The sequence below is a fragment of the Pseudorasbora parva genome, chromosome 17 (assembly GCF_024679245.1).
Source record: "Pseudorasbora parva isolate DD20220531a chromosome 17, ASM2467924v1, whole genome shotgun sequence".
In the NCBI taxonomy this organism is placed as follows: Eukaryota; Metazoa; Chordata; class Actinopteri; order Cypriniformes; family Gobionidae; genus Pseudorasbora; species Pseudorasbora parva.
This window is the reverse complement of record NC_090188.1, coordinates 40,164,158-40,180,477: the sequence shown is the minus strand read 5'-3', so window position 1 is coordinate 40,180,477 and position 16,320 is coordinate 40,164,158. Positions and strand designations below refer to the sequence as shown.

General features: G+C 37.2%; 1 protein-coding gene across 1 annotated transcript; it reads left to right on the top strand.

Annotated features, from left to right (window-relative positions):
- Positions 1–4,372: 4,372 nt before the first annotated feature.
- Positions 4,373–11,810, top strand: perp (p53 apoptosis effector related to pmp22). The gene is made up of 3 exons (XM_067420712.1): positions 4,373–4,701; positions 6,093–6,233; positions 10,707–11,810. Exons 1-3 carry the CDS (start codon positions 4,497–4,499, stop codon positions 10,916–10,918), a joined length of 558 nt encoding a protein of 185 aa, XP_067276813.1. The 5' UTR covers positions 4,373–4,496; the 3' UTR covers positions 10,919–11,810.
- The last annotated feature ends 4,510 nt before the right edge of the window (positions 11,811–16,320 follow it).

Below are 16,320 nucleotides of genomic sequence, written 5' to 3'. Positions count from 1 at the left end.
TGGTCTTTGTTGTAAGATAAAGAAGGCTGTGTCATTAGTGAGTCGTGAGTGAGCTATAAACAATTCCTACCAGTTTGCATGAATGCTATTATTCTGAAACGTGCATGCTAAATTCTGATGAAAACACTCTTGCCAACATGAGATGAAATTCAGGGTTGGGTGTGACTGACACCTGCAGGCAGGGCCGTCCCCTTCCTCTCACACCGAGACCCGCCCTGTGGCTTCAAAACCTGTCTATCCAGGGAGTGTGAGGTGATATTTTCTCCACCACCTTGCCGAAATGGTAATGTGTCTTGAGTCATTTGAAAATTCGGTCTGTAAGAATTAGCTAGAGCCGTGTCTCATCAGCTGGCAGTGAGAAAAAACACACCCACCAATGCGCCCTATTGGTCATCTCTGAGTCACGTGAAGTCGTGAGCACGGGAATCAGACATGTTTCATCATGGATGTATGAAAAGGGTGGACGTATGAGTTCCCTTGAATTACTCTGATTAGGCAGTTTCAGGACTTAATGAGCACGCCCTTTGATTCATGCAAAGACTGCAAAAATCACTAGATTAGGCGATTAGACGTCTCAGAAAAGAAAGCATGCAAGATTATAAAGTTAGAACGTTTTTCACGCTAGTCATGTTTTGTTCATTCACACAGTGCATCTGTTTTTACACAGACTATATATATTTTAGGGAGAGCTGAAGGTAAGGCCAATAACGATAAAGATATAGTAAAAAGTGTCCTACGATAAAGAGTAGGGGTGTAACCTCGGCATCCTGGCCAAATTTGCCCATTGGCCTCTGTCCATCATGGCCTCCTAATCTTCCCCCTATCCTGATTGGCTTCATCACTCGGTCTCCTCTCCATCAATCAGCTGGTGTGTGGTGAGCGTTCTGGCGCAATATGGCTGCCGTCGCATCATCCAGGTGGATGCTGCACATTGGTGGTGGTTGAGGAGATTCCCCCTTCTATTTGAGAGCCTATATAAATGTAACAAATTATTATTCTTATGATTAAAAATTATTCTAAATATAAAAGAATACCACAACTATAACGATAACGGCACAGATGAATGATATCGTTGAATCACTTTCAAGCGTTTTTATCCCGCCGACGAACGAGCCGATGATTTATCCAGCCGATGATCAGAATCCATCCTGCTTTTAAGAGTTTGAGCATTTAAAGTGGCAGACCACAAAACTGTCAACAGAACAATATCATTCATTAGTGTGTGATGGGCCTTTAGAAACACCTGCATTCTTGCAATCAACAGCACTCTAAAAAAATAATAAAATTGTACACTGTAAAGCTGATAAACTACAGTTGAGTTATAAAATTCCCAAATTTAAAGGGTCCATAACACAGTTTCTGCCAATCTCATGTTAATCTTGAGTAGACTACCTATAGAGTAATATTGCATCCTTCATATCTCAGAAGAGTCTTTAGTTTTATCATATTTATAAAAGACATATATGCTGTATACCAATTTGTTCTGAAAGCAGCTGAACTCGTGTAGAAATAAAGTGGGCGGAGCTAAAGAGTCATGGACACACATACACACACACACTCCCTGGATAACTTTTGATTCACAATTCTGAATGTTATTATTTAAAATTCTGCCGCTCGTGTGCTCACTCAAACTTCTCCTGGTGAACAAATTACACCGGTTCTTTCACAATTGCACTGGCTTCCCATAAATGTGAGAATTGATTTTAAAATTCTTATTTTAGCATACAACTCTCTAAAAAATGCTGGGTTAAAAACAACCCAAGATGGGTTGAAAATGGACAAACCCAGAAAATGAGTTGTTTAAATGGGTCCACTGACTGGGTTTAAATAACCCAATTTCTGGGTTTGTCCATTTTCAAGCCAACTTGGGTTGTTTTTAACCCAGCATTTTTTTTAGAGTGAAGGCACTTCATGGGACTGCACCTGAGTATCTTTGTGACCTCATCAGTCCTTATACTCCATCACACTCTCTTCGCTCCGCTAACTCTCTTTCACTTCATCAGCCTTCATGTAAGCTAAAGACCAAGGGGGAAAGAGCCTTTTCATACAAAGCCCCCAAGCTATGGAATGTGCTGGATCTGGATCAGTTTCTCACCGCATTCATTTTCACAAAATCAGTTCCGTTAGAGAACAGACACTACAATTAAAAACTGAACGTGTCTGTTTCTATATAATGTGAGTGAGCCGCTGAGCAAAAGTCACAGCACAAACGCTGCAGGAGTCAGATTACATTTACCGTGATGAATGAGCTCTCGTGATGAGAGCTGAGGTAAATGCGACCGCGACCGCGCTCGCGGCAGTAGTTCTCAGTGTTCAGTCTGACGCGTTTTCAGTTCATGCCTTTGGAAGCTTAACTTTCATAGAAATTAATTAGAGAAGTTGAAACACTTACATTGGTCAGCATAGCTCCGTTTACATGAATGCCTGCAGCTGCGAGCTGAGCTGAGCTGTGAGTGCGATCTCCCATCCCCCATGGAAATCTCTAAATACTAATAGTTTAACTGAACTCATTAGTCGCTATTTTTATTAATCTCACTCCCCCCACACTTTTGAACAGGGCCGTGCCCACCATTGAGGTCCCCGAGGTCCGGATCTCGGTAATTCTTCGTGGTGTACATAATAGTAGTTGCAAAATAATAGCCTATTAAGGCGGCGTATACAAACAGGTGTTCTCGCCTCGACCGGCGTATGTTTTCAATTGTTTCCAATGGATGCGCCGCACTATTCAATAGCACCAATGGAGGAGAGGCGGGACAAATGCCACAACCACCAACCAGCGCTTCGAACACCGACTGATGTTTGACATCACAACACCGCGAGAGCGCTTTGTAATCAGGGATGCAAACTTATAACGTTTTTTTGACTTGGTTTTCTTGGAAGCCTTCAGTAAATTTACATTTACAATTTTGTTTGTCAATCATAATGTAAATCACAAACATTAACTTTAGCTAGGTTTTCAAAGACAGAGTCGCACATTTGTCGTCTTTGGCTCAATTTAACAACAAAACAGATTTTCTGATTTTCTAATTTGGAGTCAAATTTTTTGGCAACATTTAACCAGATTCTCATTTATAAAAATCTGTTGTCTTCTTAAAATAATTTATACTGCACACTGACATGGTTTTAAAGCTACAGTTAGCTGATTCTTTGATTTTCTTATGTTCTAAAATGCATATGTAAAAGAGGGAAATGTTTTTTTTTTCAAACCCTCCAAAAATCATATTTGGACCTCGGTATTTAGAAAATCCTGGGTACGGCCCTACTTTTGAATAAAACATTTCTGTAAAATTATTGTTTTTGCACTTTATTCGAAATAAGATATTTTACTTTAATTTTAAGTTTTTAGATTGGCAGCCGTAGCTGCCAGTCATTTACCATGTTTTTATGTTGTTGTTTTTTACAGTGTGCTCAAGAAACATTTATGATTATTAATGTTAAAGGTGTGATTTTTTTCCAGGATTCTTTGACCAATTTATTATAAATATAACTTTTTTTAAAAAAAATATTTATTACTTTTCATCCTTTTTAACACTTACCAAACAGTTGAATGGCAGTGTATCATGATTTAAAATAAATAAAACAATTAAAAATTAAGTTTTCAACATTAATAATAATTCTGAAGGAAATTCTGAAGGATTTCAACATTAATGTCTGAAGGATCGTGTGACACAAGACTGGGGTAATGATGCTGAAAATTCAGGAATAGGCTACACTTCATTTTAAAACATATTCAAGTAGAAAACAGTGAATTTTAGATCACACGAATAGATTACAATATATTATATGACAACAGTAATACAACATTAACAGTAATAATATTTCACAGTATTACTGTTTTTGCTGTATTTTTGACCAAGTGAGTTTAAGAGACTAAAAAACATTTAAAAACCTTAATGTTTCCAAACTTTTGACCCCGTCACCTAAAATACACTATTATCCTAGTAAAAGAGCCTAATGCATTTAGATGTTTACTATAAAATAAACTCATATCAACACATTAATGTAAAAAACAAAACAAACAAAAAAGAAATAGGACAAACTATAAACGCAGGGCTATGTCGCATGTAAATAGATGTTATTTTAGTTGATTTTCACACAAATTATTTGTTGACGATATAAAAACGTAGAAGTCAAGGCTAATTCTTTCAGACTAATCTGTTGATATTAAGAAAGCCAATCTTTGTGATTACAGAAATTCACAGTAGCCTACTACGCAGATGTCATGTATCGCATCACTACATAAAGTATTGCAAAAGTATTACCAATTAAAAGTGAATGTCTTCTACCATGTTAAAAAGACAGCATGACTGATGAAGTGTTCAGGCCCAGCCCTGAGAGGATCCATTCAAACAGGTCGAGCCTCTCCAGCAGATCAGGTTTCACTGAAGGGTGGAGCTCTGGGAAACTTTCGGATAAAGAGTGGCACGGAAACATTCAGAGAGCTTCTTCACACTCGGTCAGGATTCAGGAGACACAAAACAGCGCAACTATCCACGATGTTTCGTTGCGGAATCGCCTATCCAAGATGCAGATGGATCCTGCCTCTCCTTCTGCTGTTCGCCGTCATTTTTGACATTATCGCCATCGCGGCGCAGTCCGGATGGGTCGAGGACGAGAACGCCAAAACACACTACGCCAGCATGTGGAAGCAGTGCCGAGGCCGCAACGACCAGTGGGACTGTAAATCTCTCATGGAGTTTCGTAAGTTTTGACTTCTAGTCCTGTTTTACATTAAAGCGTTCACCAAAAACACATCTGAGAGCCTTTCTCTCAAAGTTAAAAAAATGTTTGCAGAATGGAGCGTTACTTTTTTAAAGGGATAACGTTAGTTCACCTAAAAATGAAAGTTCTGTCATTGTTTACTCACGCTGTAGTTGTTCCAACCCTGTTTGAATGTCTTCCTTTTACCGAACACAAAAGAAGATATTTTGAAAAATGTTTGTTAACCAAACAGTCAATGGGTGATTGGTTCCCAGTGTTTGGAACAACACGAGTAACTGATGACATAATCTTCTTTTTTCGGTGAACTAGCACTTGCATAACCAAGAAAACGTTTTATATGTTCAGTCTCAGAGAACATTCAGAAATAATGTTTTCATAACGCTGTTCTTAGAACATATTTGGGTTACACTTTATTTTTAGATGTCATTGTTACAATGTAATTATATATTTAAGTACTCACTCATGTACTTACTGTAGGGTTAAGGTTGGATTGTTGCACGTCTTTACTGTTATTACTATGGTAAGTAGGCTACATATAACAATAACACTGTAAAATAATAGGTGTTTTATATTTTTATGTTAGCTCAGCTTGGTTGTAACGCTCTTAGTAAAGTTGATTGATCGGAAATAAAAGCTCATGGACGAATGCCATTTATATAATTGTTTTAATTCTCTGGGCAAATGAAAATAGTTTCTCTAAGTTTGCAAATGGAGCCACATATAACCAGTTGAACCAGCTTTTAGCCTCCAGGCAAAACCTGCCGTTTTTTTGTTGTGTGTGCAGTCCTGCACCTCAGCTGTTATTTTCATTATTTTGCCAATAGCGCATGTCTAAACTAAGGCCTGTTGGTAAAGATCTCCCCATTACTGGAGGGGTTTAAATGCACAACAACTAGGTTATTCATAGGCAGGAATATTGCCCAATTCCTCGGTTTGCACTTCATATTTATAATGCTTTTGTGTCGTACGTCAAGTATGTGTCATAAAAAATAATATTGTATTCTGAGGAAATTCCGAAGATCACTTTAGTTTAGTGATGAATTGATTAGATATGGAGGCAGACCAAATAATAATACCAGTTGCATCAATCATAGTTTTGCTGAGCCACCACACCCTTCCAGCGGTCTCTGGGTGTGACTGTATTGAGACTTCTGGAGCAAAAACACATTCCTCTGCTGAGTGTTAGGAAGCCAGTCAGTGTCTCTACAAGTCCGGCGCTGATTCACGGCTGAGCTAAACTAGGAGTTAAGCATTGCTGGAGATCTGTTAATGTGCAACCATACACACTGCCTTATCACTGAAATTCACCTCATGTTGAATAATAAAAGGAAAGTGACGAAAGCATGTCTTGTTCCCTGTTCTCCCTCCAGCTTGGGCTCAGGCGGTCGCTGCTCTGATGATCATAGGCCTCATCATCCTCATCATCGCCTTCATCATCTCATTCGTGGCTCTCTGCTGTTCCCTCAACATCCCTCTGCTGCCTTTCATTGGAGGCCTGCTTATTTTGGCTGGTAAGAGACTTTGCTTTTTGGTCTGTTCGGAAATCAGGGAGTAAGCGCTGCGGACGCGTTCATATTCACACTGGCCAAAACTCAAAATCGTCCCCGCCCCAAGCCCCTCCATTGTCCCATTAAATCAAACCCTTTTCTGAGGAAGTTCAACAATACGATCATTTCCTGCACTTTATCTGTGACGAACTGAAGGGTTCGTGGATGTCGGGCTGAGCGGTGTGATGGTGTCACATGTGACTTATTTTAGGATCTTTGAGAGAGATTTTATTAATATTTAGAGTTTTTTTATTTTAATGTTTTCCATTTAATTTGAATAATTTAGTTGGCAAAGTTATTTTAAATTAATTATTTTATTTTAATGTTATTTTAAAATAATGTTCTCTTTTCCATTTCATAAAAATGATTGATAATTTTATTTTTTATGTTTTTCATTGTAAATTGTTTAATTGCCATTTCTATTAGTGTTTTTCTTAATATATCTATGTAGTTATTATGTTTTATTTCTATAGTTTTAGTTTAGTCTTAGTTTTAGTTATTTAATGGCAAGTTAAACTAAATGAAAATGAGAAAATTGCCTTAATTTAATTGTTTATTTTGCATTATATTTTATTTTTTGGTAACACTTTACCTAAAGGCCTTATGTATAATGCATTATACAAGTATTTTAATGCATTAATTATGCATTATATGGTCTCATTAATAATTGCAACCTTGGTTACAATTATGAAAATGTATAATGTACATCATAAATACCTTTCATGCATTATGCATAAGGGCTTACATTTTTTTAAAATATATTTTTAGTTAACTGAGTCATGGAAATGTCTGTAACTCTTTATTTTGATAGTCTTAGACATATTCTACCAACTAAGTAACTTTAAACTACACGTCAACTTCAAACCTAAACTAACTAGTACTCTACTGAGGTCAGTTGACATGTTGGTGCAACATAACTTATAGTTAGTAGTCTGGACTATAGAAATAAACTAACTGAAATGTCAACAAGTAGAGATTGTGCTAAACTGAGGTTAGTTTAGGTCATTAATACAGAATTTAAAACAGTACAGTGCTGTAACCTCATTCAAACAAGTCGAGACACCCTCAGGGGTGTAGAGTTTAAAGATAAACCATTGCTTTGTACAAGATATGCGATTTTGGTCTTTCCGCCCTCTACTTAGTGCCTTTTGTTTTGCTGTTGCTATGGGATGGAGTGTCAGTGTGTTGCGATCACAAACCGCGCCCCCCCCCCCCACCCCACACACACTACACACACACACACACACACACACACAATCCTCTTGTGTTCAGGTGAAATTTAAGAGCTGCCGTCGGGACTGCGTCACTTATTCATCACAAACTTCTCTTAGGAATGTTTTCTGATCTGATCTTACTATTAGATGCTTATTGCTGACTTGGAATTACAGAATGTATTATTATAAATGTTTTTTTTAATGTTATTTAAATCAGGATTATTATAGTTCACTAAAACTTAAAACACTTTTACTCAAATATTTTTTTTAAAAGAATATATTTTATTTCAGCTAACCGCCAAGGCAAGTGATTTGTTGATGTACTAAAATTAAAACAAATAACAAAAACACACAACAAAAGTATTAACTTTAACTACAATTAAAATTATAAAATAAAAATAAAAGCTAATTTAAATTAATGATATAACATATGTGACCCTGGATCATAAAACCAGATATAAGGGCATTGATATGTATACATAATCTAAAAGCTGGATTAATAACCTTTCCATTTGGATTATGGTTTGTTAGGATATGACAATATTTGAAATGAATGAAAATCTGGAATCGGAGGGTGCAAAAAAAAAAAAAACAATTTTTTTTTTAAATGAAATATTTATATAGTTTCCTTAAAAGTAGTCCAAAGGAAGTCTTTAGCAATACATATTACTGCTATTAAAGAGATAATTTTAATTTTTGGGTGAACTTTGTCATCATTTACTCACTCTCATGTTGTTCCAAACCTGTATGAGTTTCTTTGATCTGCTGAACACAAAAGCAGATATTTTGAAGAATGTTTATAGCCAAGCAGATAGAGCAACCATTAGTAGGGGAAAAATACTGTGGTAGTCAATGGTTGTTCTATCTACTTTGTTACAAACATTCTTAAAAATATCTTCATGGAACATGATCTTTACTTAATATCCTAATGATTTTTGGCATAAAAGAAAAAAAATGATCATTTAGAGCCATGCGATGTATTGTTGGCTATTGCCACAGATATACCCGTGAGACTTATGACTGGTGTTGTGCGGGTCTTATATTATCTCAGTGCTGTGGAAATGGCTGTGAGCCAGCAGCCTCTGTGACCTCTGTGAGCAACAGTGTGTTCTGTTTCAGATTAGAGTATTACAGTGTTGTCACTTGAAGCGTCAGACTCAGCTCTGTGTGAAAGTTCTCCACACCCAAACAGGGCTTGGCTTCACTTGCATGTCTCCGCAACGCTCTCAGTCACGCCCGTCCCTCCCACAGGGCATGATGGGTTTATTGAGCTGTGCTGTACACTACTGATTAATCATGTTTATGACAGAAACCGATTGCTGCCAAGTTTACAATAGTGCAGTTGATCAAGAACCTGTTGGACCATTTAGCCGAATGCAAACTTTTATATTTTTATATGTAATTACCCTTAAAACATATTTAATCCATATTGTGTGAATGTCATTGCATAAAATGATAACATATTAGACCACACGGACGGATTTTTTTTCAGTAGCACATGATTTAACATAAACAGGTTTGAAATGATAAAAATCCTTAACTCTTTTCCCTGCCAGCATTTAAAAAAAAAAGTTTCCAGCCACCACCAGAGTTTTTGACCATTTTCATAAAAGTTTCAAAAGTTTTGTTGTATAAGTGTGTGAACATGCAATATATCAAAAGAAAGAACGGTGCCTCTGTTTTTAAACAAAAAACGTTTTATTCTAGCTTCATGCATTATTATGTTTTAGCAACACTTTAATATGGGTACGTTTCATTAAAAAAAGCAACGCTTTGAACAAAAAGCTGTGAAAATCATGTTTTTGTGAAGGACTGTATCCAGATCAGATTCAGAGCGATGATCAAATGCAGATGGTGTAGATCGAGTCCATCAACATCAGTCCTATAGCTCGTCTTGGTCCACATTTCATTCAGTAACATTAGATAGTTTTGATTTATATTATGTTTAATGTTGATGATCGCGTTATTTTACATATGCATCTGCTTCCATATGATATGGCTTGTTTCTGCTTCTTCTTCACCTGTGTTTTGGTCAGGAGTTTCTGTACTTGTTCTGAAGATGTGTAATAGTGCTGCCTACCGTATAACAGTGAAAAATGGAAAGCTGGAAATTTCCATCAATACCGGGGTAGTGTTTTCTATCAGGGAAAGAGTTAAACATGCTAATTTCACATTCTTCGCTTTGGAATTGTGTTCCTGTTGGTCAAACAGTATAATGAGGCCTTAACAATATTCGCGGGTTTGATTTCTTGGGAATTTAGCCCTATGTGTTTTCCGCATATAGATGTCAATGTTATCAAAACGATCCCGTTCACATGGATCTGTGAAAACGACTAAAACACTCTAATAATCATGCCAGGCCAGTAGATGGCACTGTCACTATATAATGAAACACTACACGCAATATAGACTAGACCCTTAATATGCATGACACCTCTGTTTTTGTAGTTTACACACGACAATAACAGTATAGTAAAAAAAAGAAGCATTTTCATGCCCCCAAAACGACGTTACGGTGCTTGCAAAATGCATAAAAATTTTCCTTTTTAGTTGAAAACAGCCTCTGAATCATGATTTGAATTGCGATCTACTCATCCTTCCTGAATTTCATGAATAAATGCCTGTAAATGGTTATTTCTGTTCATACCAGTGGGTAAATGAAATACACACTACCACACCCGATCAATCTAATAAATGCAGCAACAACAATCTAACCTATAAGCACCGCACAATGACACCGCTTTATATTCTCGGAAAAATTGTGAATTTGGCAGAGTCCGTCTGACTGACATATGAACATGTTAAGTCAGAGACCGGCATGCATGAATAATAAATCATTCATTCAAGAACATCATGCAAGTTTAGTGCAAACTTCACATACTTTCTTCAAAGCTTTCTTCTTCCAGCTTTGTCTCCAAGCGGGCCGTTAAAAGAACAAGACACACACGTTTCCCAGAAAATCCAGGAAACTGTTCCCAAAGTGTTTCCCATTATGTATGTTTTGTGTCCAAATACTTTTTGGGCCACTGGAATATGCCTGATGAAGGTCATGAGACCGAAACATTGCCGATAAAAAGTTTCTGATTTTTGCAAGTATTGATAGTGTGCAGGATTTCCTTTTGTTTGTTTATTGAGGGCCACTGGAATTGAAATAAATTGTGTTGTAAACTGTGCAGTGCATATCTGTTGTGCCATCGAGTGACAGTGCTTTCTCTCATTACAGTAATCGTGCAGATAATCGCTCTGATCATCTACCCCGTCAAGTTCAACGAGCAGATCTACGAAGGTTATTACAACTACACATGGGCGTACGGCTTCGGCTGGGGCGCAACCATCCTCATGCTGGGGTGCGGCATCCTCTTCTGCTGCCTTCCTCGCTACGAGGATGAGATTTCTGGGATGGCCAAGACAAAATACATCTACACCTCTAACTGAAAGCCCCAAACCTCTCATAAAGGACAATATTAAGCCACCCAAGACTAAAGGTCAATGCTCGCAGATCTCCAGAAGCATTGTCATTTTCCCAAAGCAACCGTAGGACTATATTGACTTTGATAAGGGCTGTGATGTGCAGCCAAACTGTGGTCATTTTTATAACCTTTGTGGTTATTGCAAATACCTGTTATTTTGATTTTGTTTTCTTTCACAAACCGATTGGGTTTTGATGCTTATTTTTAATGTCACTCAACACAACTTCTTGTAAACGTAATTAATTATAGACGTAATCGCATTAATACCGCTCAGAAAAGAATTGAAAGTAGTTTGCTTTCTTATGAATTTTACACTGTAACATGAACACTGTAATGTAAAGTGTGATATTTGTATATTTCTTGAACATCTCTACATATCAACACTAAGTAAACATTTTTACGATGTATATAAATGTGTCATTCCATGTCGGCCTGTTGTTGCTTATCACAGTGGCATACTTGATCGCACACTTCCCTAAAGTGCTCTTACTGCCAGCTAAGACTGTGTGCTTTGTGTTTGGCTGACTTAAGTGAACGTGAATGAAGAGTTTCACGAAGATGCTTTACAGCAAAATAGTGGGTAAAAATGCTAAATGCATTTGGCAGTAGCCTGACGCTTTGCTTTGAATCTTTATAGATCTTTATGCAGTCATCCCTTGACCAAATGAGTCAGCTTGGTGCATATGCGGAAAAAATGAATAAATAAAAAAGTATACTTTGCCTGTAAACTAGGCATCATGTAGGGTTTTTTTTAAGTGTTTTACTAGATTCAAAACTTTCACTTTGTCACTTGTGATTCTTTGTGATATAAATTGGTAACTAATCTTTAATAAAAAGTCTTACTATTAAAACACCAATCGGAAGTATTTTATTTATCTATTTTTTAGGAAATTAAAGTTAGTTCTACCTGCTAAGGGGTCCAAGCTCAAAAAATGTTTAGGCATACATTCAACGTGTTGGGTATTTTAATTTGAACAATTCTGATTCTTTTTTATTTTTTTATTCACATTTATTAAAAGTCTTTTCCCAACATTTCATTAAAGCTGAATACCATGAACAATAATCAACAGGCTAAAGATCATTGCACAAGGATTTAAAATGCCATTGCACAAACAACTAGCTTATCATACATTTCAGGCATTATTAAAGACAAGTAATTAAGAAAGAACAAATAAAAAAAAGAATCAATTGCAACAAATAAATACAACTGAACAAATACATGTTTGAAATACACAAAGATTTTCAGGCACAGAACCTTATCAAATGTAAAATAACACTGCACTTTATGAATAAAATATACATTACAATTATAGTTACAAAAGTTATTCAGTCAAGAACAGACCTTTTGTTGTTTGATAGAGATGGCAGGCAGCAATATTAGTAAAATAATATTCTGCTGTCACTTTAAGAGTTGCACGGATCCATTATACTGTTACACACACGTTTTCTTTCTCAACTGTTTATGTTCATTTAAGACAGGACCAACTGTGATGACGAGAATATTTTGAGATATTTTTCAAGTTCACGTACAAAAAGACGAACTTCAGGCTGGTGGTGGTAAGAAGAACTCACTTCAGTATTGCACACTATTCAGTATGAGAGCGGCTTTCTGTGCGCACTAGGGATGCTAACGAACGATTAATCATCGATCAATTATTTGCCAAAAATAATTTAATCTATAAAACTTATTGACCGTCGATGGGCCATGCGCATGCGTGCTGCTCAGCCGTCAAACATGTAAAGCAGGCATGAGGAAAAATTAAGCGAGCGAGTCATTATGTTTCAGACTATTTTACAGCTGGAGTTGTGATCTCCATCATGACTATAAGTTTGTGTGTGCATTCACAGCCTTTTGTTTTGTGCAAATGCAAGTTGTAATATTGTGTTACAACAATAATGTTATATTATAACCTAATATTGTGTTGGCCTCCTTTTGCTGCCAAAACAGCCCTGACACCTTAAGGCATGGACTCTACTAGACCCCTGAAGGTGTTCTGTGGTATCTGGCACCAAGATGTTAGCAGCAGTTCCTTTAAGTCCTGTAAGTTGTGAGGTGGGGCCTCCATGGATCAGACTTTTTTGTTCAGCACATCCCACAGATGCTCGATTGGATTGAGATCTGGGGAATTTGGAGGCCAAGTCAACACCTAAAAAACGTTGTTGTGCTCATTAAACCATTCCTGAACAATTTTTGCTTTGTGGCAGGAGAATTTTCCTATGAACCAGCATTAACTTCTGGAGCAGTTTGAGCTAAAAAAAAAAGACTTTGAATGAACATAAAAAAATAATGGAAAGTATTTCCACATAATTAACTTGCTTTATTTCAGCATTATGCAATTCTGTTATTCCAATTTAATGTACTTACGTTGGGTCAACTTAATTTTTTAAGGTTGATTCAACTTATTTACTATGGTTGGGCACAGCTTAATTTAATAGTGTCAGCTTAACTACACAAATTTGTTTTTACTACACAAATCTTGTTATATTAACTTAATTTTTTTTTAGTAGTTTTGATTAAATTATTGTATGTCAATCCATTTAGATAAAGTAGGATAGAGAGGGATAGAACTGATGGCCATTCTTTATTTCTATAAAAATTATTAGTCAACAACACTTGATCAATTGCTAATTGTAACATGCAAGTATATAATCAAGTAAAGCATCTCTCACTGGCATTAGCACAGTTTCAGAACAGCATAGCTTAACCACAAGATCTACACTTCACGATAATGGTAACCTCAAAAAAAATGAACACTACATAACTTTTAAATGTCAAATTTAACTGTCAAATATAACATGAAAACATTAACAGGTCTTTCCCTTCACTAAAAAACACATTAAACACATTAAACTTCATTTCAACATTTACTTGTAGATGTGAGACATCCCTATGCAAAGCATGCTGGGAAATAGAAATACACTGCCCAGTTCAGTCAGCGCAACATAAATGATTAATGTAGTCTCAACACAAATGGTTTAGGTTAACTTAACATTTAACACATTTTATTTCATTTAACCTAATAAAATCAAGTAAAATGACACTTAAGTAAAAAACTAAAGATTTGTGTGGTTTCAGCTTATTTTATTTAAATAAACTCAGCAAACAGCTAGAATCATTTTTTTGAGTGTGAGCTCCAGTAGCTCGTCTGTTTGATCGGACCACACGGGCCAGCCTTCACTCCCCACGTGCATCAATGACCCTGTGGCCGGTTCTCCACTGTTCCTTCCTTGGAGCACTTTTGATAGAGACTGACCACTGCAGACCGGGAACAGCCCACAAGAGCTGCAGTTCTGGAGATGCTCTGACCCAGTCGTCTAGCCATTACAATTTGGCCCTTGTCAAACTCACTCAAATCCTTACCCATTTTTTTTTCTGTTTTATAACACATCAACTTTCAGACCAAAATGTTCACTTGCTGCAAAATATATCCCACCCACTAACATCTGCTGTGATGAAGAGATAAGACCCAGGTCAACATTGACAAGATTTCCCAGATTTCCCGCAATCATTGCGAGGCTGTTTTCGGGTGAGTGAAAATGATTCTGACTCATTTAAGTCCCTCAATATGGAGCCAGATCAGTCTTGTTAACACGATGCACACATGCGTAGCCAATTGTACATGCATGAAACCAAATACACGTGCACAAAAAACAATTCATGTGTGCAAAATAAAATGATATATTCATAAACACAATTCATAGATATACAGCTGTGCACAAAAACTTAAAATGTACACATTCATCCTTGAATGTGAATGTGAAAATCGCCATTCGCATGTGAATGGCCTAGGATTTGTGTGTGTGTGTGTGTGTGTGTATTTTTGAGACTTTCCTGGCAATGCTCTCCTCCCACCCGGATCAGTTCTACTCTTTTGCCAAGCAGATTTAAGCTTATTGACCAATCATAATCGCGTGAGGGCGTGCCTATCTGGGTGTTACGTCATCAGCTTTCGACCACAGTTCAAGTCATAGCTGAGCAGAGGTATGCGCAGTATGATCTGTTCATTTCTGTGTTTACTGAAACTAAGTTAGAGTGGTTCGCCCGAGTGGTTCAAAAGCAACTTCTATTGAGACAATCCTAACACCTCAGTCTAGACCTCCATGATGGAAATCACCATGTTTATTTATCTTGCCATGCTTCCATGTAGTTTTGAGCCAGTGATATGACACTAAATGATCAGCAATAAATCACTTTGTATCTGCGGGGAATTACATGATGACGGAGTGGCCAATGGTACCATTCAGTTCCAAGTGAACTATTCTTAGCTTTGAAAAGCAGCTCTGACATGAACAAACATGTGATCTTAGAATTTAAATTATAATGCAACAGTAACATTGTAAAAATGTTTAATAGGTATGGGAGTGGCATGTATTGCCATACTAGTCATACTAGTATGAGCAGACCCATCTCTGGCGTAATTGAATCCATAGTCGCTTCTTCCAGTGATAACCTTAATTTCTGTTCTGTTGAAATGTTGAAATGCAAATGTCTTTGCTATATACCACTACCGCGTAAATACAAATGAAAAGGAACACAGGCACACAATAGGAGGTGTGTGTTTCTGCGGAACATGAGTCATCGTTGACATGCGAGGACACACCTAAAGAGACACACCTGCTCCATCTCTCTGTCTAAACAGACACAACGGCTGCTTCACAGAGTTCTGGAGTAACTGATGACAGAACAGCACAAGAAGGGAAACAAACTGACATCATGTCTCATTGCTCACAGGAAGTTTACACACAGAGTTCACTTTCTGGCTGCCAGTTTCTGAGTTCAGCTTACAGTGAGAGTGAGAGTTTAAGAGGAGTATTGACACAAACCTCATGATTCCATTGCTTGTGATTCGATTTCGATGTCAATTCAATATTTATTCATTTGGATATATACACACACCTAAAGGATTATTAGGAGCACCATACTAATACTGTGTTTGACCCCCTTTCTCCTTCAGAACTGCCTTAATTCTACGTGGCATTGATTCATCAAGGTGCTGAAAGCATTCTTTAGAAATGTTGGCTCATATTGATAGGAGAGCATCTTGCAGTTGATGGAGATTTGTGGGATGCACATCCAGGGCACGAAGCTCCCGTTCCACCACATCCCAAAGATGCTCTATTGGGTTGAGATCTGGTGAGTGTGGCGGCCATTTTAGTACAGTGAACTCCAATCTGAAATGATTCAAGGTGATTGTGACATGGTGCATTATCCTGCTGGAAGTAGCCATCAGAGGATGGGTACATGTTGGACATAAAGGGATGGACATGCTCAGAAACAATGCTCAGGTAGGCCGTGGCATTTAAACGATGCCCAATTGGCACTAAGGGGCCTAAAGTGTGCCAAGAAAACATCCCCCACACCATTAC

What these genes read in the sequence shown, in the direction of transcription:
- perp (XM_067420712.1), top strand. Translation starts at nt 4,497, where the DNA reads ATGTTTCGTTGCGGAATCGCCTATCCAAGATGCAGATGGATCCTGCCT. An exon ending in TAAATCTCTCATGGAGTTTC is followed by an intron (nt 4,702 to 6,092) that starts GTAAGTTTTGAC and finishes TTCTCCCTCCAG; the next exon opens with CTTGGGCTCAGGCGGTCGCT. An exon ending in AGGCCTGCTTATTTTGGCTG is followed by an intron (nt 6,234 to 10,706) that starts GTAAGAGACTTT and finishes CTCTCATTACAG; the next exon opens with TAATCGTGCAGATAATCGCT.